The sequence below is a fragment of the Callospermophilus lateralis genome, chromosome 15, assembly GCF_048772815.1.
Source record: "Callospermophilus lateralis isolate mCalLat2 chromosome 15, mCalLat2.hap1, whole genome shotgun sequence".
Taxonomy (NCBI): Eukaryota; Metazoa; Chordata; class Mammalia; order Rodentia; family Sciuridae; genus Callospermophilus; species Callospermophilus lateralis.
Genome location: NC_135319.1, coordinates 75,492,948 through 75,512,848, shown reverse-complemented (window position 1 = coordinate 75,512,848; position 19,901 = coordinate 75,492,948). Strand labels below are relative to the sequence as shown.

The window sequence follows — 19,901 nt, the reverse complement described above, 5'->3', positions numbered from 1 at the left end:
ATCTGAGGAGAACAAGATGAGAAGGTGACACTGTTTCATGGGTTCTAAGTAGCCTCTGCACAACAGGCAGTGTCACAGATCCCAAAACAGGAGTGATATGAGAAAAGTGCCTTCTTCCCGATTGTAGTGGGTTTTGCCCAGTCTCCTATTCGGCCCTGAGGTACTATCTCCTAACAGTACAAGTGTACTCTGCTGAATTGCTCTTAGCCCTCTTCACAGGGGCGGCTGATCAACTGATTGAACAATTAAGGTTGGGCACATAAAAAGCCCAGCCTCTCACATAGAAGGGACTGGCTAAGGCATAGCAGTTCACCTTCTCCCCACCACCTTTTATAGGTGATATTCCCAAGGGCACTCTCTCTTGCACAAAAATCTCAGGAGTCATTGCCCAGAAAGTCCAACCTACAAAACTATCAGGACCACAAAAAGCCTTTCATTAACAGTAATTATAAGGGATGAGGGTGTCACTATAAAAAGTACCTATTAAATGTACTGGGTCCTGAACAAAATGACCCACACTTCCTATTTATGTTCTAAAACTAACAACACAAAGATGCAGCACTCAAGTGGTCTAAAGGGCTTTAGATATAAACGAATACACAAAATTTATTAAGGAATCCCATCAAGGACACATAAAAACATGTATTTAGAACCAAACTGAGAGTTGAGTACAAATGATCTGCAACTCTTCATCATCCGGATACTTAGTTGTTTGGGTTAGTAAGCCATAGTTTCAAAGTTTGTTTTAATCCTTCTCCCCATAAACTACTCCGTAATACTCACTAAGGCTCCACAGGCAGTGGGGGTGGTGTAGGAGCATGCTTCCAAAAATGCCTGGATCCTGACTGCCACCTAATGGACTTCTTGAGTATTAGGATCTCTAGTAACTTTTGAGGTTGGGTTGTTTAGTTGCTTACAATGTATCAATAAAATGGCTATATGTGGCCATATTAAACCAAGGGTCACTCATCTTGAGAGGGCAAAACTCTAGGGCTCATTTTGGTTTCCGTAAAAAGTCAAGTTCACTGTCTCCTTTTTCCACTCTACCTGTCAGAAGACATATTCCTGGCCTCCATCGTTGTTTGGTTTGAATAACCTTCAAAAAAAGATCATTCTGTTACCACTGTGCAGAAAAAGTGATATGAAATATTTCACCCTATTTCTCCTTTTCCTAAAATAAAAAGCTGTAGGTGTTATGAATGTGAGGGTATGAAATTCCTAGATAAAAAAGGTGCTTTCTCCAAAGCAATCCTTAGCAAGAGGAGTGAAGCAGGAGACATCACAATACCAAACCTTAAATAATACTACAAACCTATAGTAACAAAAACAGCATGGTACTGCACCAAAACAGGCATGTAGACCAATGGTACAGAACAGAAGACACATAGACAAACCCACATAAATACAGTTATCTCATAGTAGACAAAGGCATCAAAAACATATATTGGAGAAAAAACAAATGGTGTTGGGAAAACTGGAAAGCCATATAAATAGTTGATCATACATTGATTACCTGCAAAGAGGCTATATTCAGAAAGTACCATTTATGCCTTCTCCCCTTCCTTTTTAAAAATAAAATTCACTCTAATGGCGTTTGATATACTGGAGTAAATAATCACCAACTGTGCCAAAAAAAAAAAAAATTGAAGAGTATTCTTCAATAGAGGGCGTACTTAATCTTCATACCTGAGATGCTTATGCATAATTAAGCTCTCCTGAAGCATAAAATATATATCTGAAATCAATTTGAAACAAACATGGTATCATCTTCAGGAAGCACCAAGGCAATTTTCCATTAGCTTTAATCTGAGGAAAGCAAGATGAGAAGGTGACGCTGTTTCATGGGTTCTAAGTAGTCAAATGAAATTAAGCCCTTATCTCTCACTCTGCACGAAACTCAACTCAAAGTGGATCAAAGACAGGCATTAGAATAGAGACTCTATGCCTAATGGAAGAAAAAGTAGGTCCAAATCTTCACCATGTTGGCTTAGGAACTGACTTCCTTAACAAGACTCCTAAAGTGCAAGAAGTAAAATCAAGAATCAATAAATGGGATGTATTAAAACTAAAGAACTTCTCAGCAAAGGAAACAATCAACGATGTGAAGAGAGAGACTATAAAATGAGAGAAAATCTTTACCACAGAGCATTAAACTCCAGGATATTTAAAGAACTCAAAAAACTTAACACCAAAAAAACAAAACAAAAAAAAAAAAACCAATCAATGAATGGGTTAAGGAACTAAACAGACACTTCACAGAAGAAGAAATACAATTGATCAACAAATATATGAAAAAAAATGTTCAATATCTCTAGCAATTAGAGAAATGCAAATTAAGACTACACTGAGATTTCTTTTCACTCCAGTCAGAATAACAATAATCAAGAATACAAGCAACGATAAACATTGGTGAGGATGTGGGGGAAAGGACACTCATACACTGCTGATGGGACTGCAAACTGGTGCAACCATCTTGAAAGCAGTATGAAGATTCCTCAGAAAACTTGGAATGGAACCAACATTTGACCCAGCTATCCCACTGCTCAGTTTATACCCAAAGGACTTAAAATCAGCATACTACAGTGACATAGCCACAACAATGTTTATAGCAGCTCAATTCACAATAACTAAACTATGGTCCCAACCTAGGTGCCCTTCAACAGATGAATGGATAAAGAAAATATGGTATACATACACAATGGAATGTTACTCAGCCTTACAGAAGAATGAAATGAGGGCATTTGCCAGTAAATGGATGGAGCTGGAAAATATCATGCTAAGTCAAATAAGCCAATCCCAAATAACCAAAGGCCAAATGTTTTATCTGATATACGGATGCTAATTCACAATAAGGAGAGGGGCTAAGTAAGAATAGAGGTACATTGGATTAGATAAAGGTGAGTGAAGGATATATGGGGGTAGGAAGGATAGTAGAATGAATCAGACATTATGACCCTATGTGCATATATGATTACACAACTGGTTTAATTCTACATCGTGTGCAATCAGAATGAGAACTTAGTCTCCATTTATATATAATATGTCAAAATGCATTCTGCTGTCCTGTATGACTATTTAGAACAAATTAAAAATTTTTAAAAATAATGATTTAATATATTCAATAATTGGGTCCAAGACTTTCCTACATCTTTAGTATAAGTACTGTGGAAATTCAGGGATGAATTTAAGCATGACATTATTCAGGATTAAAAGATTCTATGTCTTCAGTGGAAGTTTAAGAGGACTTCCAAGACACACATGCCTAAGCTTAAAAGTACCCAAACCTTTCTAATGTTTCCTAGGGTTAAATTATACATGCAAATGACATATGGATTTCATCTGCAATCACCATTTATTGCTTAACATTATGCCATAGTACATGGAGTAAGAGGAGGCAATAAGTTTGCTTACTCAGTTTTGAAGCCCATCTGTGCATGTTATTCACCCTAATAAAGAAAATTAATCACACACACAAATAGGTGTTTTCAGAGCCCATGATACAGATGAGTCCAATTAACTCCATGTTTAAAAGACAACCCTGAAGGACTGCTGCTAGAGCTGTCCTCTAAGAAAACCAAACAAGGCCAAAAAATGTAAACTGCTCCTATCCCCATACATCAGAGGGCAAGGTCTATTGGACCCTCTTGTATGTAGAGAATTCAAAATAATTATTTCACATTTTAATTACACTTTCTTTCCTAGCCTTCGAAGACCTGCTGGTGATGGCTTCTTTGGCCTCCACTGCCCCCATCTTTCCCATTAAGCCTTGACCCATTCACCTTTCTACTTTTGTTTCTGATAACCACATATACATTTGTCATCTCCCATATTACTTCTGATCTTTCTAAGCTATTCTAATTCCAAGAGTTTCTTCCTGCACTTCCCCATCATTCCCAAACACACCCCTTCCCCAAAACATTCTAAAAGGTGTTCTAACCAGGCTATGAATACTTTTCCTCATCTTTTTATTTTGAAAAATATCAAACATACAGAAAAGCTGAAAGACTTGTACAGTGAACACTTAACATACCCTCCACCTAGATTCAGTGACTGCTAACATTTTGCCATGTTTTTCTGTCTCTCTATAAGTATATATATTCATACACACATTTTGTAAAATTTTATGCAGTTTTTTTGGCCAAACAATTTGAGAGTAAATTTATTATTTGTTTTTATTCATAGCAGAAATGAGTTTCAAAATTGTACTACCATTGGTATGACTAGTTTTAAATCTGTGATATTTGAGGGTTTTTGCTTTTTGGGGTTCTTTTTATGTCCAGAATATATACCACAAGAAAGGTATACTTGTAAGTTGAGTACGCTTAGTTTGAAAATCCCAAATCCAAAATGCCCCCAAATCTGAAACCTTTTGAGTGCCAAAAAGACATCACAAGTAGAAAATTCCACAACTGACCTAGTGTGATAGGTCATAATCAAAATGCAGGTGCACTAAAAATACTGTATAAAATTATCTTCAGGTTATGTGTAAAGGTATATATTAAATAGAAATAAGCTTTATGTTTAAACTTGCATTCCGTCCCTAAAATACCTCATTATATACAAGGAAATATTCCAAATCTAAAATGCTTCTGGCCTCAAGTATTTCAAAAAAGGGATACTGAACATGTGCTGTTAAACAACACTTCTGAATAGGTCTAAAGAATTTTGAAGAACAGTGATTTCTGATCCTTGCTTGTAAAGCTTTAGATTATCATCTTTTTCAAACTGATGAAATCCTTTTCTATTTTTAGTGGCATGTTTTCTATTCCTTTGTGATTGTTTTCTGTTATTTAGTGATAGAGAAAAAAACAAAATGGCTGGAAATGTACATCCTAAGACCAGCAAGTCAAAGCATATTTAAGTGGATTGCTACAACCTATGAATATCTAATCATCTGCACTTACCAATATCTATCTAAGCCTTTAAAGTATGATGCCATCTAAGTATCATCCCAGAATATAAGTATTAAATGCCATGTACCCTAAAACACTCAAACACAAAAAAGCAAATAGTTCACCCAGTAACAAATTTCCATGCAAACATTTGAAACATTTTATGACTAAAGAAAGCAAAAAATATATAAGCAAGTGTTAATACTGTGCACATTTCTAATACATCTTAGGCATTTGTGGAAATAGGAAAAATGCGGGGAAATCTGAGGCTACTTTTAATCAGGTAGGATACAATAAAAGTGAAATAATGCAGTATCTCATTTGACCAACACATTTTGTTTATTGTTTTCTCTTTGTCCTATGGTGGGTGGAGTTTTTCCTAAGGCAGCAACTATACTTCTATTTTATTTAGTAGTCCTTCAGTTTTCTTTAGATGTGAAAGAAAATAGTTATATAATCTGATGGCAATTTGGAGACTACATTTTATTTACTCACTGGGTTTCAGTGAAATAAAGAACTGGAGGTTTACATACTGCTCTTTGTTTTTGCTGTTCTAGGACTGAATCCAGGGCCTCATGCATGCTAGGATACTGCTCTTTTTGAATAATAAACATGATTACATTTAAGTGAGTGTTTTAAGAAAAATCAGACATGGCAGATTTTAACATTTCAAAGGTGGTAAGTCAGAAAGCCTATCTGAAGTATCACTTTTCATCAAAGCTTATAATAACACCACACAGAACTGAAAAAGTTGAATACATGTAAAGTGTTCAGAATGGTGTCTGGTACATACAACTGCTATCATATCTTAGTGATAATTAAAATTCAATGTAGCTTTTCTTTATAAATCAATATTACCTAGTTTGAGAATTAAAAACAATACTGAAAACAAAACTGCCAAGATGGTATAGAAATCTATGTTGGAATTTATAATAAATATTTCCCTATTTTCTGATTTAGAAGTTTCAGGGAGACTTCTCATTTGAGAGATTTTTCACACGTTTTGGCATCAGTTCTTAAAATGCAAAATTAGGATAAGAACCATTGTCAAAAATTACATTTTATTTCAAATCAATCTCTATTTAAGGAAATGTCCATCTTTTTTGGTTTGTCTTCTTAATTAGAACTACATACTGCTGCCCTCTGCAGTATTTTCACACTTGCAAGTTGACTTCCATCCCAATCACACTCACATACCTGTCCTGATTTTCATCTCCATGGTTATCTAACTTACTGTATGGAATGTGTGTGTGTGTGTGTGTAGAAAAAAATGGAGCTCCTTCAAAAGAAAGCAATGAACTAAAGCAAGATGTTGCAAATTCAAGAGGAGGAACTGAGAGAAGGGTCTTCTTAGTTAATCCCCCAGGGAAGGTGGATATTTGGATAGCTTTAGTTTCAAGTTATTATCTTTTTTTAAAGAAATGAAATAAAATTATATAAATATGGTGGAAAAAGAGGAGGGGGAAGAGGAGGGGAAGATAGAGGAGGAAAAAGGGGAAACAGTAAAAAAGATAATGAAAACATTTGGCCTCCATTCCAAACCTTAGATAGGTTTGTGCATCAGAACTCACATATATTGTATTATTGCAAACATGCACATTTAATGAGCATTTCTTTTTGGACATAAATGGAAGTCTAATACCAGTCTACTTATCACTCAAGACTATAACCCGGAGATTGTTCTCTATTAGGCAAGATAATTAACACCAAATAGATTAAACGGATTTTAAATAAATCAACCTCTTCTCAATAGTTTTTGCCACAATTAGCTTTCTCTTCCTATTAAGGCATTTATTATTACACAATGTAGAGGTTCTCAAACTTCAGTGGACATCATTATCACCTGGACAGCTAATTCAAACAGACTGCTGAGTCTACTGGCAGAGTTTCTGAATTCCAGAGGTCTCGGGCGGGACTTAAAAACTTGCATTTCCACTAAAGTCCCAGGTGATGCTGATGCTGCGGACTCAGGGACTACACTCTGAAAACTAACCACTAGTATAAAAGCTGCATTAAATTCCATCATAGCTAGCTTAAGAAGGCAGTCAGAAAGAGCCTGACCCGCTTCACGATGAATATCCAATGACTACCCACTCAAAGCCGGAACTTAGGTATGAAGACCCTATACACTGCGCCCGGCGCAGCCCGGTTACGCCATTTCCTTCCTATTAAGCCCCACCTACTTCACCTCCCTAGCGAGCTTGACCGTCTAGAGGGCGCCCGGAATCATGTGAGTCGAGTGACATCTCGCGATGTTTTTTTCATATCTCGCGAGACTGCGTTTGCCTTGTCTTTTCCTCCTTCCAGCGCCCGGTTTTCCTTCCCCTCCCCCTCGCCACCGACGGAGTTCTTCCTTTAGAGACCTGGTTGCCCTGTTGTCGTCGCGAAGATTTTTTCCTACTGCTACTGCCTCTGCCGCCACCGCCGCCACTGGGCTCATTTCCCCGACCCCTTCCCGCCGCCCCATCCCCAACCCCACACAAGGTAACAAATCCTGTGAGGGAGCGTCAGGCCTCGCCGGGCCTTGGTCTCCCCAGAGTTGGAGCAGAGGCCCGAGACTGAGGAGCCAGCCTCACAGGAGAGGTCTGGGCGTGGGCTGTGGGGTAGGAGCCCCAGCTCCTCTCCCACCCAGAGTTGGTCGTGAGCGGCCCCGGCCTGCGTTGGGGCCTCTGCGAAAGGGCGAACACGGCCAGACTGGGGCGGCCGTCGGGTGGGGTAGGGACGCCCGCGCGGTTCTGCAAAGCCTCGGACAGCCGATGTTTAGGTTTCCAGGCCTGAAACAATCGACAAAGTTGTGGCGGGCTTAAAGGTGTTGGGTGACTGGCACAAGAGCTGCCTGGCTTGCTTGAACCCTTTAGGGTCTTTTCAGATTCCAGGCTTTCGCTGGACGGGAATTTAAGAAAGCCCCATACGATTGCTTACAAATCATCAAAAGGAAGGGTTCATTCATATCTTGTTTGCTGGAGAATGTGCGAGCTACGTTTGGCAAATGGCAACGTTTCTGGGAATGCCTACATGCGAGAGTATTTTTGTTTTTGTTTTGAGATCGAACCTAGGGTCTTGTGCATGCTCTAGCGCTGAGCTACATCCTCAGCCCAGCGGAATATTTGTGTTGCTACTTAAGAAAATGAATCGACAACTGCATATTTAAGTTGACTGAGTTGTGTAGATAACAGGGAATCAGTTTTATTTCGCCGTGGATGTATTCTTTCATTAAAGATATGATAATAACCTTAATTATTGAGCTGGTCACAGTGCTTTCCTATAATAAGAGTTAAGAAAAATAAAGAAGTTTTCTTCTTATCCCATGCTTTTTCAACCTTTTTAAATGAAATTGAACTGACATGTTCTGTATTCTTCAGAATATGTTACCTTGAAGTTTGTGATTTAGCTCAAGTCTAAAGTAAGAGTAAAAATAATGGTGATAAATATAAGCTGCAGGAGTAGTTTGGATTAAAACTGGTTGATTCAGGCAGGTTAAGGAAATATGTTTTGTACTTTGATATTTGACTTAGTTTTCATGGTCTTAACCTCTTTATTTTCCCCAGATGTCAGAGGATCTAGCAAAACAGCTGGCAAGCTACAAAGCTCAACTCCAGCAAGTAGAAGCTGCATTATCTGGAAATGGAGAAAATGAAGATTTGCTAAAATTGAAGAAAGATTTACAAGTAAGTACGAGTGAACAACTGTAGTTGACATTGCTTGAAAAAAATTTCTGTGGCTTTCAATTGATCTATTTTTTTAGAATCCATAGGTACTCAAAACACCCTTGGAGCAGGTTCCCCTCCTATGTGTATACACATATGTGTAGGCACTGAGGCTTGTAGAGAAATATGGTTACTTCCTCAATTTATATGCATCAAAAAGAATAAACATTGTTTTTAATTAGGTAAATCTTGTGGGCTCATAGGATTTCTTAAAAATTAGTTGATTTTGAAAGTGTCAGACTTTCAACAGAAGAAACTTTACAAAGGAATTTGCTTTTATTTTTCAAGTTTTGGCAAAGAAATTGAGTTCAAAAAGTAACTTAAGATTAAAAAAAAGAAAATATAATCAGATTAAAATTTGTTTTAGTGATATAATATTGAGAGTGAAACATTTAATAACTTTTTATTTCATTGCTAGTGGGTTACACCTTATATTAAAAACATATCATTAAGATATCCCAAAGAGATACATGTTTTTGGTATTAATGTTAGTTAGGTGTTTGAACTTAAGACTAGGTTTTATAGTGTAGTTTTGACCTTTGTCAAGTTGAGATCTTAATTTACTATGGGATAGTTCAGTAAGTATAACATTTTTAAACCTGCAGTGGGTTTCAAGACAAACATAAAAGCATGATAGTAAATACTTGTTGTTTCTCAGGACACCAGGTTAAGAAAAGTACCATTTGTAATTTGTAAATACTAGTATTATAACTTTTCATCTTAAGAACTTCCTTAAAATTCTGAACCTGATTTTTTTAAAGTTTTCAGGGGGTTTTGATTAGATGATCTCTGTACTGGTTCTATATCCTGTCTAATTAAACTGTCCCTTTATCATCCTGTTACCCACTAAATCTTAAATTTTAGGGATTTTATAACTGAAAATGAGTGAAACTTTTCTGAATTGGGGTCTAGGTTTTAGATTCTGAAAGAGGTTATCCAGGCATAAAATGAATGAATATTTTCAAATTCAGTTCTAGATTTAGGATAAACTTGCAAGTGTATGTTGTTTTAAAAAACATAGAAAATATCTGGAATAATTTCTTCAAACAGAATCCTTCATAGAAGCCAGGCCTGTGGATTGTAGGGCCACCTAACCTGGTGGTTTGCTCCTGTCCATTCAGTGAATTACTCACGTGTTCTGTGAGTATGCATTGCAGATATAACAAAAGCAAACTGACCTCTTTTCGACTTCAAGTATTGTTTTTTTTTTTTTTTTCTCCTTGCCTCAAAGAGATGCTCAGTCTACTTTACCAACTTAAAAGCAGTCCTTTTTTGTTTGAAGAAAAGAAAACATTGTGTGCAATGTTGTATTGTACCTTGCTTCCTGGGCAATGGGAGGAAAGATGTGGAACTGGTGGAAGGGGAATTGGGAGTGGAGTTTCAAACAGGATTATTATCAGGTCTTTTTAATATTTCTAGAGTAAATTATCTTTTAGGCTCTGGGCACAACTGTCTTAATATGACACAGTTTATAGCAGTAGATACTGTAGGGAGAAACCACTATAGTATTGTAGTGAGTACATAAAAGACTTATCTAGGGTTTGGTTAATGACTTGGGAATTGTTTTTCTATAAAATATCCTCTTTTCTATGCTGACCTGGTGGTGCTATAGGCCTGTAGTTTGATCTACTCAGAAAGCTGAAGCAGGAGAATCACTTGAGCCCAGTAGTTCGAGGGCATTCTGGGAAACATTGAAAGGCCCTTTCTCAAAAACAAAAAGACAATAAAAATATTATGTAACTATTAAGAACAGCACTGTCCAGTAGACCTTTCTGTGATAGTGGAAATATTCTGTGTTTGATATTCAGTACCATAGCCACTGGACACGTATGGCTATTAAATATTTGAAATACAGCTAGGGTAATTGAGGGGCTGAATTTTTAATTTTACTCAATTAAATGACTACATATGGAATGGCACAGATTTAGAAGTTTAAGTTTTAATCCCTCAGATAGTGATAAATCAGAATGTTTTAACTAACCAGTCTTGATGAATTACTTTTTTTATTCTCACGATGAGTAAAAGATTTGATTTTGATTATTAGATAGAGGCCTGTTTTGAACTGAAACTACTCAAAGATGGAAAGCATCTTTTAATATTTAGATAAAATTTTGAATGGTGTGTGGATATATGTTTCCACCCAGTAGTTGTTGTCTTCTTTGAGACTATAGTTATACTTCTGTTCTGCAATGTTTTTTTCTCCCTTTTCTGCTTTCTGCAATGTATCTTGTGCCATTCGTATTCAATACTGCTTATCACCTTTAATGAAAAGCTTGTTCAGATTGATTATTAAGTCTCTGGCTTTATCATTTTCATGTTTTTGGATCATCATATGTTTTTAATTTCTTGTGTTCTTATGGAATCATATCCTGTTTCTTAATTTATTTGCCCTTTGATTTATGATAAAACATTCTTTCTGAACTTTTTTCAGTGACATATTTTTCCAGTAAGGTTTCCATATTTATCTCTTTTATTGTCTTTCATAGTGTAGTTATTCAGCAGGCAGCAAATTAATCTACTGAAGTTCTATCAGCCTTTCTTTTCACTTAAAAGATAAAATAGGTATATTAAAATTCGGGCTAGCCAGCTGATTAGCTCCCCAGGCAGTGTATGATAATCACAAAAATAGTCAATTTATTAGGCTGTTTTGCTGAATAAACTGGTTCTAAAGGAGGCAGGGGTCAAGTCACTTGTCTCATATATTACAGTGGCTCTCTGCATCCCCGAAACGCCTTCCTTCAGTAAGCAGAGTGCTTGAGTGCACCCCCTTTGACCTGCTGATATGTAGATCACAACACCTGATGCTTCCTGGAATTGCCGATTACTGTAACTGCTGCCCATCTGTCATTGAAGGAGCAGTTTCAAAACTTGGGGGAGGAAAAGTAATTAATGGTATGTACCTTCAAGAACCCCCTCATACGTAAAATAGTTTTCTGATACTTTCATCCATATGCACATGTGAAGAAAACAAAAAATTAGAAAGCTCTTCATAGTTTATTGGGAATATATATAAAACCATGGCAAAGTCAGTTACAGGACATTAGGGGTAAATGCTCTGGATTTTGTTTTTGTTGAAAAGGGGTCATTTCAGAGCAAAGCTCTGAACATGCACAGCTTTTTAGGACCATTTTCTTTAAAAATATCTTTTCTTATGAGTATAGTGGGAAAATGTTCTGTCTGAAAAGATAATAGAGTTCTAACTATGAGATGTACAAATGAAAAATTTGTGTTTGAGCTTCAATGGTTAAACCATCCATAGGAGGATGTGGAAGTATTTAATGATAGAAGTATTATAGGCTCTTGAGTCAGGTTTATTGGATTATATCCTTGGCTTTAAAAGGGGTTAACTAAAAACAAGACTGGGTAATTTACTCTCTTCTGTGTACTACTTTATGTGGAACTTCTTTGCTTTTTTGCAAAGGACTGTCTAATTAAAAAGTATTAAAGAGGCTAGGGTTATGGTTCAGTGGCAGAGCACTTGCCTGGCATGTGTGAAGCGCTGGGTTTGATTCTCAGCATCACATAAAAATAAATAAAATAAAGATATTGTGTCCATCTACAAGTAGGTGGGGAGAAAGGTATTTGAGGACTGGTGCTATAGCTCAATGGCAGAGTACTTACCTAGTATGCACAAGACCTCCAGTACCACCAAAAAACGTCATGTCCTATCTTTAGGGACTATGCAAAAGGAAAAAAAAAGTGTTCAAATAACTATTGGCAGCTAATAAAACGTAGAGGTGCTACTGTACTAAATCTATAACTTAAGTCTGACTCTTGTAGTTCTTTAATCCACAAAATCAGCCTGTCTCCAAAGGCTTACTATTTCTTTCTCTTTTTTTTTTTTTAGACCCAAATATTAGTTTTTCAAAAGTAGCCAGTAAGTTTTTAAAACTTTAGGAAAGAGCTAATATTTAACTATCTTGGCTACTGAACCAGAATTACTATTACAAAAACTCAAAGAGTGTGCCAGAAGAAACTAAGAGAGTTAATTTTGCCAGTTTTTCTCCCCCAAACACACAGAATATTTTAAATAAAACAATGTGGAGGAATAGGTATGCAGTATGTTAAAACAAATCAGATAAAATGGTACAGACCTTGGATTTTCGTTAGAGTAAAAATTCAGTAGACAGCAGAATCTATGAATTTGTACTATTTTTCATGTTTTGGAACCATCCCTAACATACCTTTGAAGGAAACCAATAAATGTGAGCCTGAATTAGAAAATTATTAGCCACACAGAGGCATTGCCTGCCTGTGTTAGTTTTCTTTTTTTTTTTTTTTCTTTTAAATTAAGCTGTGCTGGTGTGATTAATAAATATCAAGGTATATTTAAATTAACTTGATGTGTGCTTATTAGTCAGTTGATGTGAGATTTATAATAAATGAATAGGAAGACTACTGGTTTCTTTTACATATGCCTACAGTGTTTTAGTAGAAATATGTGGAAGTAGGAATATTTTTGTTCACAAATAAGGCTGCTTCAAGTGTTTTGGGAATGGGGCGGGTATTGACTAGACAGGTAATAAAACTGCTAAGTAATACCTAGAAGACAGAACAGTTGCATGAAGTATACATGATGATAAAAGTAAAAGGGACCTCAAGTCTAATTCAATCCCTCATACTGTATTTCTCATCTTTAGAGAGATTTATTTACTAATAAGCACTTTGAAGTAATGCATGGCATAAGCTCAAGTCTATTTTATTTTTATTAGTATTTATGATTAAGATGAAGATATCTGTTAGGCTTAAATCACAGCTTCACTACTTATGTAAAATATTATCTCAGTTTCAACATGGAGTAAATCTCAATATTTCTTAGTGTTATAAACTATATCAGCTCTCAAACCACATAGCATTTATTATCAAAAACTAAGAAAGTAATTGATAATATGAATTATAAAATTAATGTTATGATTTTTGTCATCCTTTTTTAGGAAGTTATAGAACTAACCAAAGACCTCCTGTCAACTCAACCATCAGAAACTCTTGCAAGTTCAGATAGTTTTGCTTCTGCTCAGCCCACTCATTCATGGAAAGTCGGAGACAAGTGTATGGCAATCTGGAGTGAAGATGGACAGTAAGTGTAGAAAAAAAAAAACCCTCTAACTGTAACATGCAATAATAAAATACAATGGTAAGATTTTTTATTCAGTTTGAACTACCCTATTTTAATCTTTCCATATAGGCAATGTGATTTACAGAGCCAATTTTCGGGTGGTTGCCATTAATGAAGTTTAGGTTTAGCTTTAGATTAAGTTTGAGGGAGAAGAATGGTTTACATCCCAGAGGAGACAAAAATGAGTAGTTATTTTCCGAAATAATCTAAATTATTTCCTCCTTAAGTTGAAAACTGAGCAAATGGTAGATTACCTCAGATTTCTGTGAAGTGCATACACTGAAATCACTCCTATAAGAATTTATTTTTTTCTCAGAGAGTTGAACTAAAGCATATTGAATAGATATATGTTTAAGAGACTTTCTTGGCAATATTTTGATTAGGGCTTCTTTTTTAATACCAGATGCATAACTCCAACCACTCTTGAATTATTTTTGTCAAAAGGGCCATTTAACTTCAGAAGTTTCATTTTAATCACATATAATAATTGAATCTCTGCAGTATAAGTCTTGTAGGCTGAGTACTAAATCTTTACTCACCTGCTTACAGCCATGATATCTTTACAGGTGTTACGAAGCGGAGATCGAGGAGATAGATGAAGAAAATGGCACCGCTGCAATTACCTTTGCTGGTTATGGCAATGCTGAAGTGACTCCACTGTTGAACCTGAAGCCTGTAGAAGAAGGAAGGAAGGCAAAGGAGGACAGTGGGAATAAACCCATGTCAAAGTAAGTAACTGGCATTTTAGATATTCCCCATTTGGGTACTTGAGGTAATCTGCAAATGGAAGCTATATGTACCTAAATTGGGGTGAGGAAGTTAGAATACTATTATTGTTCTAAAGATGAGTGACACAGGCTCAACATGGTCTGTTATGTGTATGCCTAAGTGAAGACATATTGGTTCCCTCTTGGGCATTCCATATTAGGAGGATACCGTACTGTACTGAGGACATCTTCCTACTATATTTTTTATAAGCCAGGAGCTGAGGCTGTATCACAATGAAGACCAACTTAGGCTTCCTCTGAGTAAAATGAGTTTATATCCAAAGAGAACACTTAATCAAAGAAGCACTTTAATAATAAAGTGAAGATATTAGGAAGGGATAGAACACACTTACGAAGGGAACAAAGATAGAGTACTGGCACTGCAGTTATCAGGGCAGTTTTCTTAAAGAAACTGCATTGAAGTAGAGGTAACAGAAAGATACCTGTGGTAAAAACTTGGGACTAGAAGGTGGGGTTTTCAAATTTTTAAGTTACAACATAAGTATATTTGGAAAAATTCTGTCACTTGTTAAAATAACACATAAACATCCCCAGTAAGAAAAATCAGATTGTAAAACTGTGTAATCTCTGGTTTTAGTTTTTTGCCTTCTGTATACAAAGCCATACTTGGCTTCATGGTGGCAATTATATAGTATGGGGATCTAGATTTTATTGCCTCTTCTTCATCCTTCATTTTTTTCTTCATCCTTCATTTAGTTGGTTTTAACTGAGTGCATATTATTGATAGTTTTTTTTTTGTTGTTGTTAGAGAAGCTGCTTTTTATTTATTTTTTTATTTTTTTTATTGGTTATTCAAAACATTACAAAGATTGCAGAATCACATCGGTTACACATCCACATTTTTACATAATAATTATTATTGATAGTTTTAAGCTCTAATCCTATTTAGAATCCTGTGTAGGATTTTTGAACCCCACCCCCCACCGTGTTTTTGCTCTTTGTTTTTTTTAACAATTGTTAGCTGAGAGGGTGGGGTTGTAGCTCAGTGGTAGAGCACTAGCCTAGCACACATGAGGCACTGGGTTCAATCCTCAGCACCACATAGAAACAAATTTTAAAAAATAAAGGTGTCCACCTACAATTAAAAAAACTATGATTTCCCTTGTGCTGCTGCATTCTTCTAGGTGAAATAGTTTTATCTATATTCAGTCCATTCATCCACTTTTTCAGATGCTCTGCATTATACTTCTATGTCTATTTGGGAATTGGTTTTTAGGCAGCTAATTATTTGAAATTTAACATGTTTCTAAAATACAACTGATAGAAGCTATATAAAAGTGAAATAAAAAGTGCCAGGCTTGTGGTACACGCTTATATTCCTGGCAAGTTGGAAGCTAAGGTAGGAGGCAAGTTTGAGGCCAGCCTTACCAACTTAGCAAGACCCTGTTTCAAAAAATAAAAAGGGGCTTGGAATGGGGCTCAATGGTTAAACATCCCCTGGATTAATCCCCAGTACCCCCCAAAAAAGGTCAAATATATAGTTAAGTGCATGTATGAATATAGCATAATAAATACCACTATTATATATAATGATATTGCACCAGTAAAAAATACTTTTTTAAAAGGCTTAGCTGAAATATTTGATTTATATTTGTGAGAGATTACATATGAAAGCTTTTAAGGATACTTTAAAAAAAAAAAAACAATTTATATACTAGTGCCAGGTGATTGGCATTGATTTTAATGATTCAGTGCTTTTATTCATTGAGAGAAGTATGTGTAAGTTTATTGGATTTGTGTGTGTGTTGTGTGTGTGTCTCTCTAAGGTTCACAAGGAGGTCATCTTTTAAATCTTAATAGTTGACATTTAGCTGTTTTTATCACACAGAAAGGAAATGATTGCCCAGCAGCGTGAATACAAAAAGAAGAAAGCTTTGAAAAAAGCACAGAGAATAAAAGAACTTGAACAGGAAAGAGAGGACCAGAAGGTGAAATGGCAACAATTCAACAACAGAGCCTATTCTAAAAACAAAAAAGGCCAGGTTGGTAAATCTATTCATCACACTTTGCAAATCTGAAAAATGCAATTGTCACTAAAATGTTTAAAATGAAAAACGATGTACATAGATTTTTGAAACTATGATAAATCAGTTATAATCAAAATCATTGCCATTCCTCAATTTTGCTTTTTGAAAAATGTCTCTTATTAGCCACTGTCTGTACAATAAAAACATTATTCATGAGAGTTTATGTTAGTAATGACAAATTTGAAAAATTATTTGCTGCTTTACATACCACTTAGGGACAGTGTGCTGAACTCTGCTTTATAAACATGTCTTTATGTGCATTGCTGTTAGATCTTATTTAAAAAAGCTTTTAAGTTCCGTTGGTTAACTTTCTGAGTGTTAGGTAAAAGATAATCATAACATCCATGGAAGTTCACAGTCAGGATAACCTGGCTATTGTACACATCTTTGTTTTTTGTTTAGTCATCTCCATTGGTAGACATGATTTCTGGAAAATAGTACTTCCTTTTCATAAAGATGTTCATTTTATGACTTAACAAAGGGCAAGGGATTTCATAATTTAGATCTCCAATAGACACTGCTGTAAACTTCAATATAGTCAGAGTTGTAGTTATGCTAGACCTGAAGACTCATATTGTAAATTAGGGTTGGATTTGAGACTGCAAACTATAATCTGGAGACAGGAAAATGCCCAAGTGTTATGAGTGTTTGTAGTGTGTAGTGATAATTTCCACATGTTATAAGTTAGAATAAATGGCTTCTGTTTAAAGTTTAAAATTTCCTTTTTTCCCAAAACTAATCAGAAATGGTTTCTGTTCTTTCCCTTAGGTAAAGAGGAGTATTTTTGCTTCACCTGAGAGTGTTACTGGCAAAGTTGGAGTAGGAACTTGTGGAATTGCTGATAAACCTATGACACAGTATCAAGATACCTCTAAATACAATGTCAGGCATTTGATGCCTCAATAATCAGAAAAACTGTTGGATTTCATCTCTGCAGGGCTTTACATTTACCTTTTTATCCTTATATTTTTCTAAAGGTAAATTATTTGTTAGATGAGTAAGGAAGATACCATTGTTGTCATTGTTTGACTTCAATAGAATGAAACTTGAAGAAATTGCATTTGATAACTGCTATTCATTTAACTTTTCATTTATACTAGCACAGTTCCCTCAGAGTTTGTTGAATAAGGCAACTTTTCTAGATAGATGCTGCTTAAATCAGCACTTAAAATGAATTGTTGATCTTCCTAATATCAGGCCCCCCACTTGATGGTGTAAACTTTTTGTAAGTCATAATTTTAATTTTCAAACACTTTGAACTTGACACATATTCTAGCAATTCATTTGGAACATCAAGACAAAACACCAACTTGCTAAGGAGATCTTTTTGGGTTTTTCCCCCTTTGTCTTCAACTTTAAAACTGAGCTCTTAACCAGACAAGTCAAAATATGGGTTAATTTGTAAATGGTAAAGTTTGTTTGAGGTTTTTTTCCTTCAGTAACTTGTTTTCTAAGCCTGTACGCCATCTCTTCAAAATTGATCTAAATTTTACTTTTATTCACTGAGTTAGTTTTATGTAAGAAACCATGTTAAGATGAGCTACCTTTCTAAGGTGTTTTTTGTTTGATGTTTTGTGGTTTTGTATGTTTGATTTTTCCTTTGTCAGTTTTTCACATATGGTTAGTGGTACCATTTTTGGATGTGTAATGTTTATATGGGAAAACAAAAAGCTGATGTATAGCCCTGTATACAGTGTAGATACTATTTTTGTAAAAAACCAAGGCTAAATTAATGAACAAGAGTACTGAATGTTTCATCATTAAAATTTCTTGTATTTCTTGTGCATTAATCTGACCATAATTTCCCTGTATATTATGTTCATGTAGCTGAGTTTTTAATTTTTATTAACTAGATCAAGTTGCCAGCATTTGTTGGTGTGACATCAGTTATCCTGAGTTGAGTTAAAGCCAAATACATGCATAGAAAAGGGTCTTCCTATTAATGGGAGATGATTTTTAGAATGTGTGTTAATTTCAGTTTTGTATGTTTAACTTTTATTAAATAAAGTGTTTTTAAAAATCTCCAGGGTGTGTTAACAAGAAGATGAAGTCTTTAGCTTTGACATGGTGATTAAGCCTCAAACTTGCACACAGAATTGCCACTAAAAAGAATTTTGATTATGGGATAAAGGTTTCAGTAAATCCTTAAGTATTCCTTCCATTAGACATTAAGAGTTGGATACTAAGGATTGCCTAGTTTTATTTTATTGGCTTGTGCTATGAATGTGGTATTCACAAATTTTTGCACAAGGGGAAAAATTGAAGTTTTTATTTCACAAATTTTAATTTCATTAGTAAATTGAGACTTTTAGGATGGTGGTAAGAAGTAGCATTCTTTTCCTTCCTCCAGACCCCAAAACAGGCATAGAGAAAAGGCTACTTAAACCTGAAAACTTAGAAATAAAAAATTTTGAAGTATACTATTATTTATCTTTAACCATTGTAACAAACATCTTTTAAATTTTTATTAGAGATTATTCAGTCTTAAGATTGAGATTCAGTAGCTACATGATTTTCCCATTGTAAAAACATCTTAAGAGCATAACTAAATAACCAGTAGTAGCCTTAAAAGATAACAAGATAATTATTTGAATGAAAATGCACTGGCAAGAAATTTGCTGTAATTATGTGACCCCAGTTATGTTTTTTATTGAGATTATCTTGTTATGTTTGTTGGGATAGTAATTCACTTGGTGTTTGTACAGACAATACTGTTGGAACTGAGACTTATTCCTCCTTTAACCCTAAAGACCTTCCTTTCTTCATATGAATTTTCCTGGAAGGCTTTGTAATAGGATAGAGAAAAAGAATAAAAGTAACTATATCATAACAAGTATTTGTTTAGAAAATAGGAGCCATACAGAATAAGATCAGGACCTCTTATGTCAAAGACCTGGATATGGCCCTTTGGAAAATCCTAGTGTCAGGAAGGAAGATGTTGGTGTCTCTGGACTAAACTGAAAGAACTTACGGGGAGATAATACCTGCCACAGTTCGATGCTGAAGTTGAGAAAATACTTAATGAGAAGCATGATAGCAATAGTATTTTACAAATGAAAATGTAAGCTCTGTGTATTCTAAAATTGAATAGGAATCTTATCCTTATAGAGCTTTGTTATAAATTTAAATGTAGAATTTCTCCTGTCAAGAAAGGAGACTTGAAGCTCTGAAATGTAAAAACACCGATTTATGACTCCTGAGTAGGAATGCCTGCGTATATCTTCTCAGAGTTTGACATTTCACTTCAGTTACCATTTCAAGAAATGAATGATCCGAACACTCCAAAAGTTAATAACCCAAATTAATTTTAATAATTGTATAACTAATGCTATTAACATGTAGAAAGGTCAATAGGGCATATTGGAAGAGCA

The 19,901-nt window shown here is 35.3% G+C and overlaps 1 protein-coding gene across 2 annotated transcripts; it reads left to right on the top strand.

The window, feature by feature from the left end:
* The first annotated feature begins 7,175 nt into the window (after window positions 1-7,175).
* On the top strand, window positions 7,176-18,316 carry Smndc1 (survival motor neuron domain containing 1). 2 transcript variants are annotated; one of them, XM_076834883.1, is made up of 7 exons: window positions 8,478-8,560; window positions 9,650-9,739; window positions 11,308-11,491; window positions 13,534-13,676; window positions 14,282-14,443; window positions 16,332-16,485; window positions 17,299-18,316. In XM_076834883.1, the coding sequence occupies exons 3-7, from the start codon at window positions 11,489-11,491 to the stop codon at window positions 17,434-17,436; spliced, it is 600 nt and encodes a 199-aa protein (XP_076690998.1). In that variant the 5' UTR covers window positions 8,478-8,560; window positions 9,650-9,739; window positions 11,308-11,488; the 3' UTR covers window positions 17,437-18,316. The 2 variants fall into 2 exon arrangements, with proteins under 2 accessions (XP_076690999.1, XP_076690998.1); XM_076834884.1 differs by lacking the exons at window positions 9,650-9,739; window positions 11,308-11,491 and adding an exon at window positions 7,176-7,376 and having other exon boundaries at window positions 8,441-8,560.
* Window positions 18,317-19,901: the final 1,585 nt, after the last annotated feature.